The sequence below is a fragment of the Gopherus flavomarginatus genome, chromosome 20 (genome assembly GCF_025201925.1).
Source record: "Gopherus flavomarginatus isolate rGopFla2 chromosome 20, rGopFla2.mat.asm, whole genome shotgun sequence".
Lineage (NCBI taxonomy): Eukaryota > Metazoa > Chordata > Testudines > Testudinidae > Gopherus > Gopherus flavomarginatus.
The window spans coordinates 3,187,286-3,209,293 of record NC_066636.1 but is presented as its reverse complement, the minus strand read 5'-3'; the positions used below and the strand labels follow the sequence as shown (position 1 = coordinate 3,209,293).

The 22,008-nt window shown below is 47.7% G+C and overlaps 1 protein-coding gene across 50 annotated transcripts in view; it reads left to right on the top strand.

Moving 5' to 3' along the window:
- The first annotated feature begins 1,479 nt into the window (after positions 1-1,479).
- LOC127037956 (uncharacterized PPE family protein PPE12-like) overlaps positions 1,480-22,008 on the top strand; it is a 32,727-nt gene continuing 12,198 nt past the window's right edge. For 18 of the 50 annotated variants that reach the window (XR_007770538.1, XR_007770534.1, XR_007770531.1 and 15 more), the window contains exons 1-19: positions 1,480-1,617; positions 2,049-2,069; positions 3,688-3,744; positions 4,793-4,816; positions 5,268-5,324; positions 6,245-6,268; positions 7,126-7,182; positions 8,310-8,333; positions 8,784-8,840; positions 9,931-9,954; positions 12,945-13,001; positions 14,121-14,144; positions 14,595-14,651; positions 15,315-15,338; positions 16,225-16,281; positions 17,351-17,374; positions 19,765-19,821; positions 20,674-20,697; positions 21,305-21,361. Coding sequence is in view for 47 of the 50 variants with exons in the window: in XM_050930202.1 (XP_050786159.1) it covers positions 1,546-1,617; positions 2,049-2,069; positions 3,688-3,744; positions 4,793-4,816; positions 5,268-5,324; positions 6,245-6,268; positions 7,126-7,182; positions 8,310-8,333; positions 8,784-8,840; positions 9,931-9,954; positions 12,945-13,001; positions 14,121-14,144; positions 14,595-14,651; positions 15,315-15,338; positions 16,225-16,281; positions 17,351-17,374; positions 19,765-19,821; positions 20,674-20,697; positions 21,305-21,361 (798 nt within the window). In the remaining 3 variants the exon portion in view is untranslated. Of the gene's footprint in view, positions 1,618-2,048; positions 2,070-3,159; positions 3,181-3,687; positions 3,745-4,792; positions 4,817-5,267; positions 5,325-6,244; positions 6,269-7,125; positions 7,183-8,309; positions 8,334-8,783; positions 8,841-9,930; positions 9,955-12,944; positions 13,002-14,120; positions 14,145-14,594; positions 14,652-15,314; positions 15,339-16,224; positions 16,282-17,350; positions 17,375-19,764; positions 19,822-20,673; positions 20,698-21,304; positions 21,362-22,008 lie in introns of all 50 variants that reach the window. The other 32 variants (XM_050930211.1, XM_050930194.1, XM_050930213.1 and 29 more) reach the window with 29 other exon arrangements.

The following is a 22,008-nucleotide window of genomic DNA, read 5'->3' as shown; positions in this document are numbered from 1 at the left end:
CCCCCTCGTGGCTAAGAAACTGCATCTTATTTCAAGGCTGAATTTGTCCAGCTTCAGCTACCAGCCATTAGATACCGTTACGCCTTTACCAACAAGGCTGAAAAACCTCCTGCTATCAGTGTGTAAGAAGCTATAGTTAATGATCAAGTAAGTGTCTGCTCAACCTTCTCCCACTGCAGGCCTTGTTTTCTAGCCCCTGGATCATTTTGCAGCCCCTCCTTTGAACCGGTTCCAGTATTTCCACATCTTTCTTGAAGTAAAGACACCAAAAGTGGACACAGTGTTTCAGTAGTGGTCTTACCTAAACCATATACAGAGATGAGATCTCTTCCCTCCTTCTGCTTGATGTTCCTTTTTTCATACACCCAGGGATCAAATTGGTCCTTTAAGCCACAGTGTTGCAATGAGAGCTCAGACTCAGGCTATTATCCTGGATGTCTTTCTAAAAGACACATCATAGCTCAAAAGAAGTCATGGGCTTGATGAAGAAATTATTGGATGAGTTTCTCTGGGTTGGGTTTTGTAGGAGCTCAGACTAGATGATCATAACAGTCCCTTCTGGCTTTAAAATCTATGGAAGTATGAAACGTTTGATGCTCAGCTGGAATCCAGCCACCCAGGCCCCCAAAATCATTAGATTGGCTTATAAATCATGGGATTTTAAAAACCCCCATTGGGTCCTTTTTCTTTGTTTCTGGGGTTTGAACATTTTACACTGCACAAGGGTCACGTCTGTAACCTTTCCTAGAAAACAAAAGAGGATAGTCTTATAAAACCACTTGACTCCAGGAGTGAGAAGGAGATTAGGCATGTCTACACTTGAGAGTGGTGAAGACACTCTGTGCTGACAGGAGAGGGCTCTCCAGTCAGCATAAAGAACATCACTCCCATGAGCAGCATAAGCTGTGTAGGGAGGAAATACTCTCCCACTGACACAGCACTGTGCACACTAGCACTTATGTCAGTGTAATTTATGCCACTCGGGGAGTGGAATATTCACACCCTTGAGCGACATACGTTTTGCTGACATAGGCAGTAATGTAGACATCACTTACATAATAATTCCATATGGTAATAAGCAATGCCATTAGGGGAGTTGTACCACTTCAATTATATCAACACAAAGTGCCTGGGTGACTTAGGAACCTACTTCCCATTTTCAGATGTCTGCTCCAGGCCAACAAACACTGGAGCTGTGGCCTGTTTCCTGCGGCCTGACCTCGCTCAGCATCTTTTGAGTCTCGAAAACCTGGGACTGCTGCAGAATGAGAAAGTGAGTATGAAAGTCTGGGCTACAGCAGGGTGTGGTGGAGGAAAGATTAAGAGGGAATGAGGGTGTGATGGGGGAAGGAGGAATGGGAGGGTCTAGGGAAGGAGAAGGAAGAAATTGGCTCTCGCTGCAATCATGTTATCAGGGGTTGAAACAACGAAGTGTACAGTGCCCAGCCCAGCATACGGTATAAATACAGTGCTCAGCCTTGCCATCTCCCACTGAGCGTGCCAGACCAGAAACAACTCGGCTCCAAAGAGAGTAAAGGCGCAAAGATGAAGGTGTCGTACGTGGCTGCTTTCCTCATCGGGCTCCTCTCCCTGGAGAGCACCAGAGCAGCTCCACTGGTGAGATGATGTACTTATTATTTGTATTACAGCAGCACTTAGAGGGTCCATCTGAAATCAGGACCCCTTTTTGTTGGGTGCTGCCCTGACACAGGAGAGACAGTCCCTGCCAACACTCTGGTGAGGATTCATTGTTCAACACACACACAACGAGGGACAGACCTGGACCCAACTGGAATCAGGGGCCCTTATGCCAGGTGCTGCACAGACACGCCATGAGGGCAGCACTGCAAAACTGGCCCATGTAGGAGGCAGGATACCAGACTAGAGGGGCTCATTCCTCTGTTTCAGCCCCGGCAGGATATCAGGCTAAGCTGACCCATCGGTCTCATCGGGAGCAGCAGTTCTGAAGTTACTGCATGACGAGACCTCTGGTAGCCTGGTGGGGGCTGACCAGCATGCACTCCTAACTTTTCTTTCTCTTGTTGCAGAAAAAACAGTTGTGGTCGGTGGTGAGTACCAGCTGGTCCTCTTTGCTGTCAGACTTTCATGCTTTGCCTCGGCAGTATCCTACATCGCTGCTCACAGCACAACCATATTCTGGGAAAACCTTCTGGAAACTGCCCTCCTGCCCCGCTTTATCCATTAATCTGCTTTGGTGAAACAAATCATGCAGCCTTGGGATGTCTGGGTTTATTCTTAGGATTATCTATAGGTTTCCAAGATTGGGTAGAATGATGTTGGGAGCAGGGCCAAGCTGTTGTAAATGCCCCATAGATCTACTGGACTCAAGGAGGCCAGCTCCCCCAGATGATGTAAATTGTCTGTAGCTCCATTTGGTCAATGGATAATCAGGAGGGGGCCTCTAGAAGTTACCATAACACACATAATAAATACCCCTCATCTTACAGGGCTCTGGTAGCCTCAATAATGACAAAGTGAGTGATAGCAGCTTTAATGACAACAGCATAAATATCAGCGATTCCCTACTCCCGTCATGTAGCTTTATACATATCAGGTCAATCAACCCTGCTCCAGCTGGTTTTTTGTCTAATAACGGTTACCAAGCAAGGAGCATTTCCTGCAGTTTTTCCATGGTACAAAGGCAATTTAGAAATGCCAGCTGCTGCAGGGGGCTTATGAAAATCTCCACAGGCCTATGGCTGGTTGACCAACTTTACCACAATTCCCCTGCTCTACTATCAGTACCCCACAAGCGGATTTCCAATATCACCCAGAAGACACTGCTGCTTGGAGCTACTTTAGAAGGTCCCCATCCCATGTGAACACAGAGTAGGTTACAGGAGGCTTATGGGAGATTGCTAGGGGCTGATGGGAGGTTGACAACCCCCAGTTCCCTTGGGAACCCATCAAATATCTCAAGAGGGGGAATTTCTGTAATCACACACACTGCACTGCACCTAGAAACCAGGCTAGATGAACTCATTTCTCTGCCCCAGCTTAGCCAGGGATATAAATATAGACTGGCCCATTGTTCTGATCAGGTGTGGAAATTCTTTAGTTACTCAATGATACAACCCCTGATACCCAGGTGGGGAGTTGAACAGTACGCTTTGCTAACTTTCCCTTCTGTTGGAGGAGAACAACCAGTTGTGGTCAATGGTGACTCAGTCATCCTTGCTATCGGACTATCATACTTTGCCTCAATGGTTCTCTGCACCACTTTTCACTAAGAGCTGAATCCTTTTCTGGAAAAATTATCTATGCAAGGGACTTCTTTGCAGTATTGGGAAGTCACAGCTTTACCAAGGATTATGTCTTGGTTTCCAGCACGTTGGAGTCATATCTCCAGTTGATGTAAATTTCCCATAGCATCATTGGAATCAACAGCATGTCAGAGCTTTACTACGGATTATTCCTCAGTTTCCACCAGTGCATGAGAATGATGTTTCAGCTAGATCCCCAGTTGATGTAAATTTGCTGTAGCTTCAGTGTAATCAACTGGGACAGGTTCCCACTGTTGTAAATTGTCCAGAGAAACACTGGAATCACTATGTCACATCCCCAGATGCTATAAATTATCCAAGGCCGCACAGAATCGATGGAAAATCCATTGGAGACCTACAGGTGTTACCACAATACACATAATAAACATTCCCCACCTTGCAGGGCTCCGGTAGCGTCGACACCGGCAACGTGGGAGACGGCAGCTTTGACGACAACAGCGTAAGTAGCAGAGATTCCCTCCTCATGCCATGTAGCTTCACATACATCAGTGAATGGACCCCGTTTCAGCTAGTTTGATGTCTGGTAACATTTGCCTGTGAGGAGCATTGGCTGCATTTGCCCATAGTGTGAAGGCAGCATGGAAAGTCCTCCCACTCCACAGGGCTTATGAAAATCTCCAGAGGCTTATAGCAGGTTGCCCTCCTCTCCCAGAGTCCCCGGGGTAGCAATGAGACAGGCCAGAAGAAGCTTCTGCTGGGAGCTGCCTCAGAGGGTCTCCAGGTGAACAGATATTTGGGAGGCTTATATGAGATGGCCAGGGATGATGGGAGGTTGTCCTCTCCACAATTACTTTGGACACCCATGAATTATGTTGCAAGAGGGTCTTTGACATCACCCACAAGGCATTGCATCTGGAAGATATCACAAGAATTTTGGGATACAGCCCCATCCCAACTGGGGGGCCTCATGAGAATTTCCCATGGCCTCATGGGATGTTGATCTCTTCTCCTACAAGTCCACCAGACAGGCATGAAGTATCTCACAGTTCCTTTGGGCACCTACTTAGTCTCTCACAAGAGATCCTTCCGAAATCACACGGAGTGCACTGCTCTTGGCAACAGTCCTAGGAAGGGAGGGTCAATTGTGTCATGTGAGTGGGAATTGCATGTGGCTTGTTTCTTGTGGAATAGTAAAGGACACCCAGAGATCTGTGAATAAGAAACCGACATAGCTGTGAGGGGATCTCGGCATAGAATAAGAGCTAACATGTTACCATGAGCACCATGTAGTATTTTCAGAATAGGAACGGAGAGCTGTTACCTAGATCTATGGCATTAGTGAGGCCAGCACCGGAATACTGGGCCTTTTTTGGAGAGAGGACTAGGGGAGCCCATTCCTCTGCTTCAGTCAGGGGAGGATCATCAGGGTAGATTGGCCTATTGGTCAGATCTGGTGTGACTATTCTGAAACTACTACTTGGTACAACCTCTGCTACCCGGGTGGGGAGTTGAACAGTGTGCATTCCTAACTTCTCTTTCTGTTGTAGCAAAACAACCAGTTCTGGTCAGTGGTGAGTATCAGCAGTTATCTTTGCTATTAGACCTTCATGCTTTGCCTCAATAGTATTCTGTATCGCTGCTCACTAACATTCCAACTCTTTGTTAGCAAATTTCTCTAGGCTATAGCCATCCAGATCCCTTTTATTCTATCAGCCGGGCTTGGTATAATGAATTTGCAGCCTTCGCATGTCAGCGCTTTACCAAGGATTATTCTTGGGTTCCACGAGTGGATGAGAATGATGTTGTGGCCAGAGGCCCAGTTTATGTAAATTTGCTGTAGCTTCAGTGGAATCAATGGGGCCAGGTTCCCACTGGTGTAAATTGTCCAGAGAAGCAATAGAATCAATACGCCATACCCCCAGATACTTTAAATTATCTAAGGCCCCACGGGATCAATGGAATATCTGTTGGAGACCTACAGGTGTTACCACAATACACATACAAACATTCCCCATCTTGCAGGGCTCCGGTAGCGTAGACACCGGCAACGTGGGTGACGGCAGCTTTGACGACAACAGCGTAAGTAGCAGAGATTCCCTTCCCATGCCATGTAGCTTCAAACACATCAGCGAATGGATCCAGTATCCAGGTGAACCTATATTTCGGAGGCTTTTATGAGATTGCCAGGGTTGATGGGAGGTTGTCCTCTCCACATTTCCTTTGGGAACCTGTGAGTTATCTTGCAAGAAGGTCTTTCATATCATCCACAATGCATTGCACCTGGGAGATATCCCAAAAGCTTTAGGTTACATCCTCATCCCAGCTGGGGGCCTCATGAGAATTTCCCATGGCCTCATGGGATGATGACCCAAGGGTTTTAGGATACAGTCTCATCCCAACTGAGAATTTTCCATGGCCTTATGGGAGGATGATCTCTTCTCCTACAAGTCCCCTAGACAGCCATGAAGTGTCCCACAGTTTCTTTCGGCACCCACTAAATCCCTAAAAAGAGACCCTTCCAAAATGCACTGCTTTTGGCAACAGTCCTAGGAACTGAGGGTAAATTGTGTCCTATCCAGGGTACTTTGGCATACTCCTTAGCTATTAGATTAAATTTGCATCACGTCAACAGAGTGGGCGCAACATGTGGGTTTTTTATTGCAGAATAATAAAGGCGACCCAGCTATTTGTGAATGAGGAACCTAATTAGCTGTGAGGGGATCTCAGCATAGCATAAGAGCTAAAATGTTAGAGTAGCAACAAGGAGATATTACCTTGTCTATGCTATTGATGAGGCCAGCACTGGAATACTGGGCCTTATTGGGAGACAGGACTAGAGGCGCCCATTCCTGTCCTGCAACCCCGGGAGGGACATCAGGGTAGACTGGCCTATTGGTCAGATCTGGTGTGGCTATTCTGAAAGTACTACATGGTACAACCTCTGCTACCCTGGTGGGGAGTTGAACAGTGTGCATTCCTAACTTCTCTTTCTCTTGTAGCAAAACAACCAATTCTGGACAGTGGTGAGTATCAGCAGTTATCTTTGCTATCAGACTATCATGCTTTGCCTCAAGAATATTGTGTATCGCTGCTCACTAACAGTCCAACTCTTTGTTAGCAAAACTCTCTCGGCTATAGCCGTTCTGAACCCTTTTATCCCAGAGGTTAGGCTTGGTATTAAAAATTAGCAGTTTTGGCATGTCAGGGCTTTACCACGGATTATCTCTTGGTTTCCACCAGTGGATGAGAATGATGTTATGGCCAGATCCCCATTTGATGTAAATTTCCCGTAGCTTCACTGGAATCAACTGGCAGGGCCGTCCTTACCCATACACAAACTACACAGCTGCGTAGGGCACCAGAAAATTTGGGGCAACATGCTGCTCCAGACTCTGCTCTGGCTCTTCCCTAGAGTCCCCGCCCCTGCTCTGCCCCAGCCCCACCTCTTCTCTCCCCTGACCAGCCCTGCCCCCACTGCCATGAGTTTTGCAGCCAGGCTGGGCCTGCATTCACCAGCAGCAGGAGTGCAACAGTCTGGTCCCAGCCACTCCACTGGTGAGTGCTGGGGTGTGGTTCCCCGCTGCCCCCTAAGGCCGACTCCCCGATGGAGACCTGGGCCCTGCTACCCCCCAAAGAGGATGGGGCCCCACAACCCTTCCCCCCCATGAGAGGGCTGCTTAGGGCCGCAGAATTGCTAGGGACAGCCCTGCCAATAGGGCCAGGTTCCCACTGGTGTAAAGTGTCTAGAGAAGCTTGGAATCAATACGCCACATCTCCAAATGCATTATATTATTCGTGGCCCCACTGAGTAGATGAAATATCCACTGGAGACCTACAGGTGTTACCACAATACACATAATAAACATTCCCCATCTTGCAGGGCTCCGGTAGCGTAGACACCGGCAACGTGGGTGACGGCAGCTTTGATGACAACAGCGTAAGTAGCAGAGATTCCCTCCCCTTGCCATGTAGCTTCACACACATCAGCGAATGGATCCTGTCTCAGCTAGTTTGATGCCTGGTAACATTTCCCTGCAAGAAGCATTAGTTGCTTTTTCACATGTTGCGAAGGCAGCATGGAAAGTCCTCCCACTCCACCAGGCTTATGAAAATCTCCAGAGGCTTATAACAGGTTGACCTCATCTCCCACAGTTCCTGGGGTAGCAATGAGACAGGCCAGAAGAGGCCTTTTGGTATCACTCAGAAGGCACTTCTACTGGGAGCTGCCTCAGAGGGTCTCCAGGCGAACACATATTTGGGAAGCTTAGATGAGATTGCCAGGGTTGATGGGAGGTTGTCCTCTCCACAATTCCTTTGGGCACCCATGAATTTATCTTGCAAGAGCATCTTTCACTTCACCCGAAAGGCACTGAACATGGGAGCTATCCCGAGAGTTTTGGGATACATGCCTATCCCAACTGGGGGCCTCATGAGAATTTCCCATGCCCTCATGGGAGGATGATCTCTTCTCCTACAAGTCCACTGCAGAGGCATGAAATATCCCACAGTTCCTTTGGGCACCCACTAAATCTCTCACAAGAGATCCTTCCGAAATCACACAGAATACACTGCTCTTGGCAACAGTCCTAGGAACTGATGGTCAATTGTGCTCTATCAAGGGCATTTTGGTTGCCTCCTTTGCTATTAGATTAAATTTGCCTCATCTTATCTGAGTGGGAATAATATCTGGCTTCTTACTTGCGGAATAATAGAGGAGACCCAGATATCTGTGAATAAGGAACCTACACAGGTGTGAGGGGATCTCAGCATAGCATAAGAGCTAAAATGTTACCATGAGTACCATATAGTACTTTCAGAATAGCAACAAGGAGATAGTACCCATGTCTACGTCGTTAATGAGGCCAGCACTGGAATACTGGGCCTTTTAGGAGAGAGGACTACGGGCAGTCGTTCCTCTGCTCCACTCCTGGGAGGATCATCAGGGTAGACTGGTCTGTTGGTCAGATCTGGTGTGGCTATTCTGAAAGTACTACATGGTAGAGTCTTTGCTACCCTGGTGGGGAGTTGAACAGTGTGCATTCCTAACTTCTCTTTCTCTTGTAGCAAAACAACCAATTCTGGTCAGTGGTGAGTATCAGCAGTTCTCTCTCCTATCGGAATGTTATACTTTGCCTCAATAGTATTCTGTATCGCTGCACACTAACAGCCCAACCCTTTGTTAGCAAAACCCCCTAGGCTATAGCCATTCTGAACCCTTTTATCCCAGAGGTCAGGCTTTGTATAACAAATTTGCAGCCTTTGCATGTTGATGCTTTACCAAGGATTATTCCTTGGATCCACCAGTGGATGAGAATGACGTTGTGCCAGATCCCCAGTTCATGTAAATTTGCCATAGCCTCAGTGGAATCAATGGGGCCAGGTTCTCACTGGTGTAAATTGTCCAGAGAAGCACTGGAATCAGTAGCCACATCCGCAGATGCTATTAATTATCTAAGGCCTAACAGGGCCAATGGAATATCCGCTGGAGACTTACAGGTGTTACCATAATTCACATAATAAACATTCCCCATCTTGCAGGGCTCCGGTAGCGTAGACACCGGCAATGTGGGCGACGGCAGCTTTGACGACAACAGCGTAAGTAGCAGAGATTCCCTCCCCATGCTATCTAGCTTCACACACACCAGTGAATGGACCCCATTTCAGTTAGTTTGATGTCTGGCAACATTTGCCTGCGAGGAGCATTGGCTGCGTTTTGCCCTGTTGCGAAGGCAGCATGGAAAATCCTCCCACTCCACAGGGCTTATGAACATCTCCAGAGGCTTATAGCAGGTTGACCTCCTCTCCCACAGTCCCCGGGGAAGCAATGAGACAGGCCAGAAGACTTTTTATGGTAACACTCAGAAGGCACTTCTACTGGGAGCTGCCTCAGAGGGTCTCCAGGCGAACACATATTTGAGAGGCTTAAATGAGATTCCCAGGGTTGATGGGAGGTTGTCCTCTCCACAATTCCTTTGGGCACCCATGAATTATGTTGCAAGAGGGTCTTTGACATCACCCACAAGGCATTGCACCTGGGAGATATTGTAAGAATTTTGGGTTACAATCCCATCCCAACTGGGGGCTTCATGAGAATTTCCCATTGCCTCATGGGAGGATGATCTTGTCTCCTAAAAATCCCCTGGACAAGCATGAAGTGTCCCACAGTTCCTTTGGGCACCCACTAAATCTCTCACAAGAGAGCCTTCCAAAATCATATGGAATTCACTGCTCTTAGCAGCAGTCCTAGGAACTGATGGTCAATTGTATCCTATCAAGGGTATCTTGGTTGCTTCCTTTCCTATCAGATTAAATTTGCCTTGTGTCATCTGACTGGGAATAATAGAGGAGACCCAGATATCTGTAAATAAGAAACCTATTTAGATGGGAGGGCATCTCAGCATAGCATAAGGGTTAAAATGTTACCATGAGTCCATTCAGAATAGCAAAAAGGAGATAATACCCATGTCTATGTCATTAATGAGGTCAGCACTGGAATACTGGGACTTTTAGGAGAGAGGACTATGGGCGTTCGTTCCTCTGCTCCACTCCTGGGAGGATCATCAGGGTAGACTGGTCTATTGGTCAGATCTGGTGTGGCTATTCTGAAAGTACTACATGGTACAACCTCTGCTACCCTGGTGGGGAGTTGAACAGTGTGCATTCCTAACTTCTCTTTCTCTTGTAGCAAAACAACCAATTCTGGTCAGTGGTGAGTATCAGCAGTTATCTTTGCTATCGAACTATCATGCTTTGCCTCAATAGTATTCTGTATCGCTGCTCATTAACAGCCCAGCCCTTTGTTAGCAAAACCCCCTAGCTACAGCCATCCTGAACTCTTTTATCCCAGAGGTTAGGCTTGGTATTAAAAACTTGGAGCCTTGGCATGTAGGCGCTTTACCAAGGATTATTCCTTGGTTTCCACATGTGGATGAGAATGATGTTGCAGCCAGACCCCCAGTTCATGTAAATTTGCCGTAGCTTCAGTGGAAGCAATGGGGCCAGATTCCCAGTGGTGTAGAGTGTCTAGAGAAGCTTGGAATCAATACGCCACATCTCCAAATTCATTAAATTATCTGTGGCCTCACTGAGTAGATGAAATATCCACTGGAGACTTAAAAGTGTTACCACAATACACATAATAAACATTCCCCACCTTCCAGGGCTCTGGTAGCGTCGACACCGGCAACGTGGGTGACGGCAGCTTTGATGACAACAGCGTAAGTAGCAGAGATTCCCTCCCCATGCCATGTAGCTTCACACACATCAGTGAATGGACACCGTGGCCAGGAGAACCCATATATGGGAGGGTTATATGAGATTGTCAGGGTTGATGGGAGGTTGTCTTCTCCACAATTCCTTTGGGCACCTATGCATTGTCTTGCAAGAAGGTCTTTCACATCATCCACAGGGCATTGCACCTAAGAGATATCCCAAGAGTTTTAGGATACAGCCCCATCCCAACTGGGGGCCTCATGAGAATTTTCAGTGGCCTAATGGGAGGATGATCTCTTCTCCTACAAGTCCCCTGGACAAGCATGAAGTGTCCCACAATTCCTTTGGGCACCCACTAAATCCCTAACAAGAGATCCTTCCAAAATGCACTGCTTTTGGCAACAGTCCTAAGAAATGAGGGTAAATTGTGTCCTATCCAGGGTACCTTGGCAAACTCCTTAGCTTTTAGATTAAATTTGCATCATGTCAACTGAGTGGGAGCAACACGTGCATGTTTGCTTGCAGAATAATAAAGGGGACCCAGATATCTGTGAATAAGAAACCTACTTAGCTGTGAGGGGATCTCAGCATAGTATAAGGGTTAAAATGTTAGAATAGCCACAAGGAGCTATTACCTATGTCTATGGCACTGATGAGGCCAGCACTGGAATACTGGGCCTTTTTAGGAGAGAGGACTAGGGGAGCCCATTCATCTACTCGAGCCTGGGGAGGATCATCAAGGTAAATTAGCCTATATATTGTACGGGGCAACTTTGGCAAACCAGTAAAGTGCCTGAAACCTCTATGGCTTATTGTTAAAGGCAACCTAGTCAGCAAGCTGTAAATTGGCCATTCAGCAGTCTCAGCTTGACCAAAGCAGGAAGGGGGGAGTTTTGGGTGCCACAGCAAGGGCAGCTTGACCCTGCGTCTTTCCTGATAAGAATTGTGTTACAATTCCTGATACATGCATTTCAAAAGAGTAGGATATGCTCCAGGAATGTCTATTGGCGACTCAAGGATGCAAACTCTGAAAAAACTCACACCTGGTTAACAAATAATCAGAAGGAACCTCTTGCTTGATCACTGAAACTGCTTACTTCACAAGGTTTCTTAAAGGGACATGCCATTCTATTACTAATGTATAAATAAGAGGGAAAAGCTTGAGATGGGGGGGACTCTTCAGGACTGGTCCCTCCGTCTGGAGGCATCTTGTGTTCCCCATGGGCAGACGGGCTGCCACTGTGAACCACTCGAGACACACTCAGCGTTGGTAATTATCGAGGGTTGGGGGTATTTTATTAATCTGTTGCGGACGTGTGTAAGTGCTTGAGGCTAAGTAAAGTTTAGCTCTAAGTGAAAGCACTCTCGTGTGGTCCTGTTTGTGGCAGTCATCTATCGGTTGGACGGATGTGTCTCCCCTGATTTATTTCCTGACGTCACCTCGCACAGAGTAAAAGTTATCAAGAGCTTTAGGTTGCAAGAACCCTGGGTAACACTGGTCAGATCTGGTGTGGCTATTCTGAAGGTACTACATGGTACAACGTCTGCTACCCTTGTGGGAAGTTGAACAGTGTGCATTCCTAACTTCTCTTTTTGTTGTAGCAAAACAACCAGTTCTGGTCAGTGGTGAGTATCAGCAGTTATCTTTGCTATCAGACTATCATGCTTTGCCTCAAGAATATTCTGTATCGCTGCTAACAGACCAACCCTTTGTTAGCAAAACTCTCTAGGCTATAGTCGTTCTGAACCCTTTTATCCCAGAGGTCAGGCTTGGTATTAAAATTTTGCAGCCTTGACATGTCGGTGCTTTATCAAGAATTATCTCTTGGTTTCCACCAGTGGATGAGAATGATTTTGTGGCCAGATCCCCAGCTGACATAAATTTCCTGAGCTTTACTGCAATCAATGGGCAGGGCCTTCCTTATTCATACACAAAGTACACAGCTGCGTAGGGCATCAGGAAATTTGGGGATATGCAGCTGCGTGCTGCTCCAGGCCCTGCTCTGGCTCTTCCCCAGGGCCACTGCCCCTACTCTGCCCCAGCCTCACCTCTTCTCTCCCATGACCAGCCCTGCCCCCACTCCCCTGAGTTTTGCAGCCAGCTGGGTCTGCATTCACCAGTAGCAGGAGTGCAATGATCCAGTCCCAGCCACCAACTGGTGAGTGCTGGGGTGTGGTTCTCCCCTGCCCCCCAAGCAACACCCCACCTGTAAAGGCCTGGATCCTGCTCCCTTCCACGGAGGACTGGAGCCCCACAATTTCCTGCTTCCCCATGGGAGGACTGTGTAGGGCTGCACAATTGCTAGGGACGGCCCTGCTAATGGGGCCAGGTTTTCACTGGTGTAAATTGTTCAGAACAGCATTGGAATCAATACACCACATCCCCAAATGCTATAAATTATCCCTAGTCCCATTGGTCTATAGAATATCCGTTGGAGCCATATAGGTGTAACCACAATACGCATATAAACATTCCCCATCTTGCAGGGCTCTGGTAGCGTAGACACTGGCAATGTGGGCGACGGCAGCTTTGACGACAACAGCGTAAGTAGCAGAGATTACCTCCCCATGCTATGTAGCTTCACACACATCAGTGCATGGACCCCATTTCAGCTAGTTTAACGTCTGGTAACGTTTACCTGCGGGGAGCATTGGCTACATTTGCCCATGTTGTGAAGGCAGAATGGAAAGTCCTCCCACTCCACAGGGCTTATGAAAATCTCCAGAGGCTTATGGCAGGTTGACCTCCTCTCCCACAGTCCCCGGGGTAGCAATGAGACAGGCCAGAAGACTTTTTATGATAACACTAAGAAGGCACTTTTGCTGGGAGCTGCCTCAGAGGGTCTCCAGGAGAACACATATTTGGGAGGCTTAAATGAGATTGCCAGGGCTGATGGGAGGTTGTCCTCTCCACAATTCCTTTGGACACCCATGAATTATGTTGCAAGAGGGTCTTTGACATCACCCACAAGGCATTGCACCTGGGAGCTATCGCAAGAATTTTGAGATACATCCCCATCCCAATTGGGATCCTCATGAGAATTTCCCATGGCCTCATGGGAGGATGATGTCTTCTCCTAAAAGTCCCCTGAACAGGCTTGAAGTGTCCCACAGTTCCTTTGGGTACCCACTAAATTCCTCACAAAAGAGCCTTCCAAAATCACACGGAATGCACTGCTCTTGGCAACAGTCCTAGGAACTGATGGTCAGTTGTATCCTATCAAGGGTATCTTGGTTGCCTCCTTTGCTATTTGATTAAATTTGCCTCATGTCATCTGAGTGGGAATAATATCTGGCTTGCAGAATAATAGATGAGACCCAGAGATCTGTGAATAAGAAACTTTCTTAGATGGGAGGGCATCTCAGCATAGCATAAGAGTTAAAATGTTACCATGAGTACCATGTAGTACATTCAGAATAGCAACAAGGAAATAGTACCCATGTCTGTGTCATTAATGAGGTCAGCACTGGAATACTGGGCCTTTTTGGAGAGAGGACTACGGGCACTCGTTCCTCTGGTCCACCCCTGGAAGGATCATCGGGGTAGACTGGCCTATTGGTCAGATCTGGTATGGCTGTTCTGAAAGTACTACATAGTACAATCTCTGATACCCTGGTGGGGAGTTGAACAGTATGCATTCCTAACTTCTCTTTCTGTTGTAGCAAAACAACCAATTCTGGTCAGTGGTGAGTATCAGCAGTTATCTTTGCTATCAGACTATCATGCTTTGCCTCAATAGCATTCTGTACTGCTACTCACTAACAACCCTACCCTTTTTTAGCAAAACCCTCTAGGGTACAGCCATCCTGAACCCGTTTATCCCAGAGGTTAGGCTTGGTATTAAAATTTGCAGCTTTGGCATGTGGGCGCTTTACCAAGGATTATTCCTTGGTTTCCACATGTGGATGAGAATGATGTTGCAGCCAGACCCCCAGTTCATGTAAATTTGCTGTAGCTTCAGTGGAAGCAATGGAGCTAGATCCCAGTGATGTAGAGTGTCTAGTGAAGCTTGGAATCAATACTCCACATCTCCAAATACATTAAATTATCCGTGGCCTCACTGAGTAGATGAAATATCCACTGGAGACTTAAAGGTGTTACCACAATACACATAATAAACATTCCCCACCTTCCAGGGCTCCGGTAGCGTCGACACCGGCAACGTGGGTGACGGCAGCTTTGATGACAACAGCGTAAGTAGCAGAGATTCCCTCCCCATGCCATGTAGCTTCACACACATCAGTGAACGGACCCCGTGGCCAGATTTGAGAGGGTCATATGAGATTGTCAGGGTTGATGGGAGCTTTTTCTCTCCACAATTCCTTTGGGCACCTATGAATTATCTTGCAAGAAGGTCTTTCACATCATCCACAGGGCGTTGCACCTGGGAGATATCCAAAGGGTTTTAGGATACAGCCCCATCCCAACTGAGTATTTTCCAGGGGACCTTGGTAAACTCCTTAGCTTTTAGATTAAATTTGCATATTGTCATCCAAGTGGGAGCAACATGTGGATTTTTTCTGACAGAATAATAAAGGCGACCCAGATATCTGTGAATAAGAAACCTACATAGCTGTGAGGGGATCTTGCATAGCATAGGAGCTAAAATGTTAGAGTAGCAACAAGGAGATATTACTATGTCTAGGGCATTGATGAGGCCAGCAGTGGAATACTGGGCCTTTTAAGAGGACTAGTGTCACTCATTCCTCTACTCCACCCCTGGGAGGATCATCAGGGTAGATTGGCCTATTGGTCAGATCTGGTGTGCCTATTCTGAAAGTACTACATGGTACAACCTCTGCTACCCTGGTGGGGAGTTGAACAGTGTGCATTCCTAACTTCTCTTTCTCTTGTAGCAAAACAACCAATTCTGGTCAGTGGTGAGTATCAGCAGTTATCTTTGCTATCAGACTATCATGCTTTGCCTCAAGAATATTGTGTATTGCTGCTTACTAACAGCCCAACCCTTTGTCAGCAAAACTCTCTAGGCTATAGCCGTTCTGAACCCTTTGATCCCAAGGATTAGGTTTGGTATTAAAAATTTGCAGCCTTTGGATATCAGTGCTTTACCAAGGATTATCTCTTGGTTTCCATCAGCAAATGAGAATGATTTAGGGCCAGATCCCCACTTGATGTAAATTTCCTGAGGCTTCACTGGAATCAATGGGCAGGGCCGTCCTTACCCACACGCAAAGTACTCAGCTGCGTAGGGCACCAGGAAATTTGGGGCAACAAATTTCTTGATGCTCTGAGCAGCTGTGTGCTGCTCCAGGCCCTGCTCTGGTTCTTCCTCAGAGACCCCACCCCTGCTCTGCCCCAGCCCCACCTCTTCTCTCCCCTGACCAGCCCTGCCATCACTCCCCTGAGTTTTGCAGCCGGCTGGGCATGCATTCACCAGCAGCAGAAGTGCAGTGATCCGGTCCCAGCTGCGATGCTGGTGAGTGTTGGGGTGGGGTTCCCCTCTGCTCCCCAAGACAGTCTCTGCCCATGGAGTCCTGGGCCCCACTCCCCGTCACAGAGGACTGAGGCCCCATAGCCTCTCCCCCCCAATGGGGGGGCTGTGTAGGGCCACAGAATTGCTATGTACAGTCCTGTCAATGGGGCCGGGTTCCCACTTGTGTAAATTGTCTAAAGAAGCACTGGAATCAATACGCCACATCCACAAATGCATTAAATTAGCCATGGCCCCACTGAGTACATGAAATTTCCACTGGAGACTGAAAGGTGTTACCACAATACACATAATAAACATTCCCCATCTTGCAGGGCTCCGGTAGCGTAGACACCGGCAATGTGGCCGACGGCAGCTTTGACGACAACAGTGTAAGTAGCAGAGATTCCCTCCCCATGCCATGTAGCCTTACACACATCAGTGCATGGACCCCGTTCCAACTAGTTTGATGTCTGGTAACATTTGCCTGCGAGGAACATTGGCTGCATTTTCCCATAGTGTGAAGGCAGCATGGAAAGTCCTCCCACTCCACAGGGCCTATGAAAATCTCCATAGGGTTATAGCAGATTGACCTCCTCTCCCACAGTCCGTGGCGTAGCAATGAGACATGCCACATGAGGCTTTTTGATATCTCTCAGAAGGCACTTCTAATTGGAGCTACCTCAGAGGGTCTCCAGGTGAACATTTATTTGGGAGGCTTAAATGAGATTCTCAGGATTGATGAGAGGTTGTCATCTCCATAATTCCTTTGGGCACCCATGAATTATCTTGCAAAAGTGTCTTTGACATCACCCACAAGGCATTGCATCTGGGAGATATCACAAGAATTTTGGGATATATCCCCATCCCAACTGGGGGCCTCATGAGAATTTCCCATGGCCTCATGAGAGGATGATCTCTTCTCCTACAAGTCCATTGGACAGGCATGAAATATCCCACAATTCCTTTGGGCACCCACTAAATCTCTCACAAGAGATCCTTCCAAAATCACATGGAATGCACTGCTCTTGGCAACAGTCCTAGGAAGGGAGAGTCAATTGTGTCATGGAGTGGGGATCACATGTGGCTTGTTTCTTATGGAATAATAAAGGACACCCAGAGATCTGTGAACAAGAAACTGACTTAGAGGTGAGGGGATTTCAGCATAGTATAAGAGTTTAAATGTTACCATTATCACTATGTAGTACTTTCAGAATAGCAACAGAGAACTGTTACCTATGTCTATGTCATTCGTGAGGCCAGCACTGGAATACTGGGCCTTTTAGGAGAGAGGACTAGGGGAGCCCATTCCTCTGCTCCACTTCTGGGAGGGACATCAGGGTAGATTGGCCTGTTGGTCTGAACTGATGTGGCTATTCTGAAAATACTACATGGTACACCCTCTGATGCCCTGAGCGGGAGTTGAACAGTGTGCATTCCTAACTTCTCTTTCTCTTGTAGCAAAACAACCAATTCTGGTCAGTGGTGAGTATCAGCAGTTATCTTTGCTATCGGACTGTTATGCTTTGCCTCAATAGTATTCTGTATCGCTGCTCACTAACAGCCCAACCCTTTGTTAGCAAAACTCTGTAGGCTACAGCCATTCTGAACCCTTTTATTGCAGAGGTCAGGTTTGGTATTACAAATTTGCTGCCTTCAGATGTCGGTGCTTTACCAAGGATTATCTTCTGGTTTCCACCAGTGGATGAGAATGATGTTGTGGCCAGAGGCCCAGTTGATGTAAATTTGCTGTAGCTTCAGTGGAATCAATAGGGCCAGGTTCTCACTGGTGTAAATTGTCCAGAGAAGCACTGGAATCAGTAGCCACATGCCCAGATGCTATAAATTATCTAAGGCCTCACAGGGTAGATGGAATATCCGTTGGAGACATAGGCCTGGTCTACACTATGAGTTTATATAGAATTTAGCAGCGTTAAATCGCATTAACACTGCACCCATCCACACAATGAAGCCTTCTATATTGATATAAAGGACTCTTAATATCCATATCTGTACTCTTCCCCGATGAGGGGAGTAGCGCTGAAATCGGTATTGCCATTTTGGATTAGGGTTAGTGTGGTTGCAATTCAACGGTATTGGCCTCTGGGCGCTGTCCCACAGTGCACCATTATGACCGCTCTGGACAGCAATCTGAACTTGGATGCACTGGCCAGGTAGACAGGAAAAGCCCTGCGAACTTTTGAATTTCATTTCCTGTTGGCCCAGCGTGGAGCTCTGATCAGCAAGGGGATCCGTGCAGTCCCAGAATCCAAAAAGAGCTCCAGCATGGACCGTACAGGAGATACTGAAGCTGATGTCTGTATGAGGAGATGAATCTGTTCTATCAGAGCTCCATTCCAAAAGACGAAATGCCACAATAGGGACTCAAAACAGTGCTGTGTGAAACTTAAGGAGCTGAGACAAGCATCACGGAAAGCCAAAGAATCAAATAGACACTCACGGAGGGAGGGGCGACTGACGACTGCAGCTATCCCACAGTTCCCGCATTCTCCGAAAACCATTTGCATTCTTGTCTGAGCTCCCAATGCCTGAAGGGTCAAAAACATTGCCGTGGGCGGTTTAGGGTATATGTCGTCAGCCACCTTCCCTTCCCCCCCCACATTGTGAAAGAAAAGGGAAAAAAATCTTTTCTCGCCTTTTTTCAATGTCACCGTATGTCTACTGGATGCTGCTGGCAGACGCGGTGCTGCAGCGCTACACAGCAGCATCCTCTTCCCTTCCTGATAGAAGACAGTACAATATGATGGGTGCCTGTCATCATAATCCCGTGAGTGCTCCTGGCTGGCCACAGTAAGATTGGCTAAGGGTGCCTGGGTAAAAACAGGAATGACTCCTGGTCATTCCCTTCTTTAAGCTTTATCTCCTGGAGATCAGTCCTGCTTGGAATATTGTAGCAGCTGGAGGCTGCCTCCTCTCCCTCCTTTTATCTTTGCTTGAAGAGGCAATAAAGTCAGGGCTGTTTCTTCCTGCATTCTTTATTACTTCATCACACAAATGGGGGGACACTGCCGTGGTAGCCCAGGAGGGAAGAAATGGATGGGGTTATTGTAGGGGCACCCCCTAGAATGGCATGCCGTTCATCATTTCTGCGGGATGTCTGGGGCTCTCACCTGGAGCGGCCGTTTGCCTCTCTGGTTCTTTAGTAGGCTTGCCTGATATTCTAGGCAGGACTGACTCTTCACTAGAAAAAACTTAAAGAAGGGAATGACCTGGGGAGTCATACCTATTTTTCTCCATGCGCCCCCAGCCAACCTCCCCAAGACCGGCCAGGTGCATCCATGACAGCAGCAGACGGTACAATATGACTGGTAACCGTCTCTGCTAACTTGCAACGGCCAGAGGATGCTGCTGTGTAGCACTGCGGTACCGCGTCTGTCAGCAGCATCCAGTCCACATACGGTGAGAGTGAAAAAAGCTAAACAGGCTCCATGGTTGCCATGCTATGGCGTCTGCCAGGGCAATCCAGGGAAAAGGGCGTGAAATGATTGTCTGTCATTGCTTTCACGGAGGGAGGAGTGACTGAAGACATTTACCCAGAATCACCCGCGACACTGTTTTTGCCCCATCATGCATTGTGATCTCAACCCGGAATTCCAATGGGTGGGGGAGACTGCGAGAACTATGGGATAGCTATGGGATAGCTACCCACAGTGCAATGCTCTGGAAATCAACGTTAGCCTCAGTACGTGGATGCAAACCACCGAATTAATGTGCTTAGTGTGGCTGTGTGCACTTGACTTTATACAATCTGTTTCCAAAAACCGGTTTCTGTAAAATTGGAATAATCCTGTAGTGCAGACATTCCCTTACAGGTGTTACCACAATACACATAATAAACATTCACCATCTTGCAGGGCTCCGGTAGCGTAGACACCGGCAACGTGGGAGACGGCAGCTTTGACGACAACAGCGTAAGTAGCAGAGATTCCCTCCCCATGCTGTGTAGCTTCACACACAACAGTGAATGGACCCCATGTCCAGGTGAACCCACATTTGGGAGGTTATATGAGATTGCCAGGGTTGATGGGAGGTTGTCCTCTGCACAATTCCTTTGGGCACCTATAAATTATCTTGCAAAAGGTTTTTCACATCATCCACAGGGCATTGCACCTGGGAGATATCCCAGGAGTTTTGAGATACATCCCCATCCAAACTCGGGGCCTTATGAGAATTTTCCATGGCCTTATGGGAGGATGATCTCTTCTCCTACAAGTCCCCTGGACAGGCATGAAGTGTCCCACAATTCCTTTGGGCACCCACTAAATCTCTCACAAGAGATCCTTCCAAAATGCCCTGCTTTTGGCAATAGTTCTAAGAATTGAGGGTAAATTGTGTCCTACCCAAGGTACTTTGGCCAACTCCTTGGCTATTAGATTAAATATGCATCATGTCATCCAAGTGGGAGCAACATGTGGGTTTTTTCTTGCACAGAAATAAAGGACACCCAGCTATTTGTGAATAAGAAACCTACTTAACTGTGTGGGGATCTCAGCATGGCATAAGAGCTAAAATGTCAGAGTAGCAACAAGGAAGCTATGACCTATGTCTGTGGCATTGATGAGTCCCGCACTGGAATACTGGGTCTTCTGGAGAGCGGACTAGTGTCACTGTCCCTCTGCTCCACCCCTGGGAGGATTATCAGGGTAGATTGGCCTATTGGTCTGATCTGGTGTGACTATTCTGAAGTTACTAGCTGGTATAACCTCTGCTAGCCTTGTGGGGAGTTGAACAGTGTGCATTCCTAACTTCTCTTTCTGTTGTAGCAAAACAACCAATTCTGGTCAGTGGTGAGTATCAGCAGTCAAATTTCCCATAACTTTACTAGAATCAATGGGCAGAGTTGTCCTTATCCATACGCAAAGTACACAGCTGCCTAGGGCACTAGGAAATTTGGGGCTACACAGCTGCATGCTGCTCCAGCCTCTGCTCTGGCTCTTCCCCAGGGCCCCCACCCCTGCTCTGCCCCGCCCTGCCTCTTCTCTCCCCTGACCAGCCCTGCCCCCACTCCCCTGAGTTTTGCAGCCAGCTGGGTCTGAATTCCCCAGTAGCAGGAGTGCAACGATCAGGTCCCAGCCATCCCACTGGTGGTTCCCCTCTGCCCCCCAAGCCAGTCCCCCCATGGAGGCTTGGGACTCACTCCCCCTCATGGAGGCCATGGGCCCTACAACCCCACCCCCCGTAAATGGGTTGCGTAGGGCCGCAGAATTGCTAGTGACAGCCCTTCCAACGGGCCAGGTTCCCACTGGTGTAAATTGTCTAGAGAAGCATTGGAATCAATACACCACATCCCCAGATGCTATAAATTATCCAAGGCCCCACAGAATCGATGGAAAATCCATTGGAGACCTACAGGTGTTACCACAATACACATAATAAACATTCCCCATCTTGCAGGGCTCTGGTAGCGTAGACACCGGCAACGTGGGTGATGGCAGCTTTGATGACAACAGTGTAAGTAGCAGACATTACCTCCTCATGCTATGTATCTTCACACACATCAGTGAATTAATCCCGTTTCAGCTAGTTTGATGTTTGGTAACGTTTGCCTGGGAGGAGCATTGGCTGCGTTTACCCATGTTATGAAGGCAGCATGGAAAGTCCTCCCACTCCACAGGAACTATGAAAATCTCCAGAGGTTTACAGAAGGTTGACCTCCTCTGCCACAGTCCCCGGGGTAGCAACGAGGCAGGCCAGAAGAGATTTTATGATAACACTCAGCAGGCACTTTTACTGGGAGCTACCTCAGAGGGTCTCCAGGTGCACACATATTTGGAAGGCTTAAATGAGATTGCCAGGGTTGATGGGAGGTTGTCCTCTCCACAATTCCTTTGGGCACCCATGAAATATCTTGCAAGAGCGTCTTTGACATCACCCACAAGGCATTGCATTTGAGAGATATCCCAATAGTTTTGGGATACATCCCCATCCCAACTGGGGGCCTCATGAGAATTCCCATGGCCTTATGGGAGGATGATCGCTTCTTCTACAAGTCCACTGGACAGGCATGAAATATCCCACAATTCCGTTGGGCACCCACTAAATCTCTCACAAAAGTGCCTTCCAAAATCACACAGAATGCACTGCTCTTGGCAACAGTC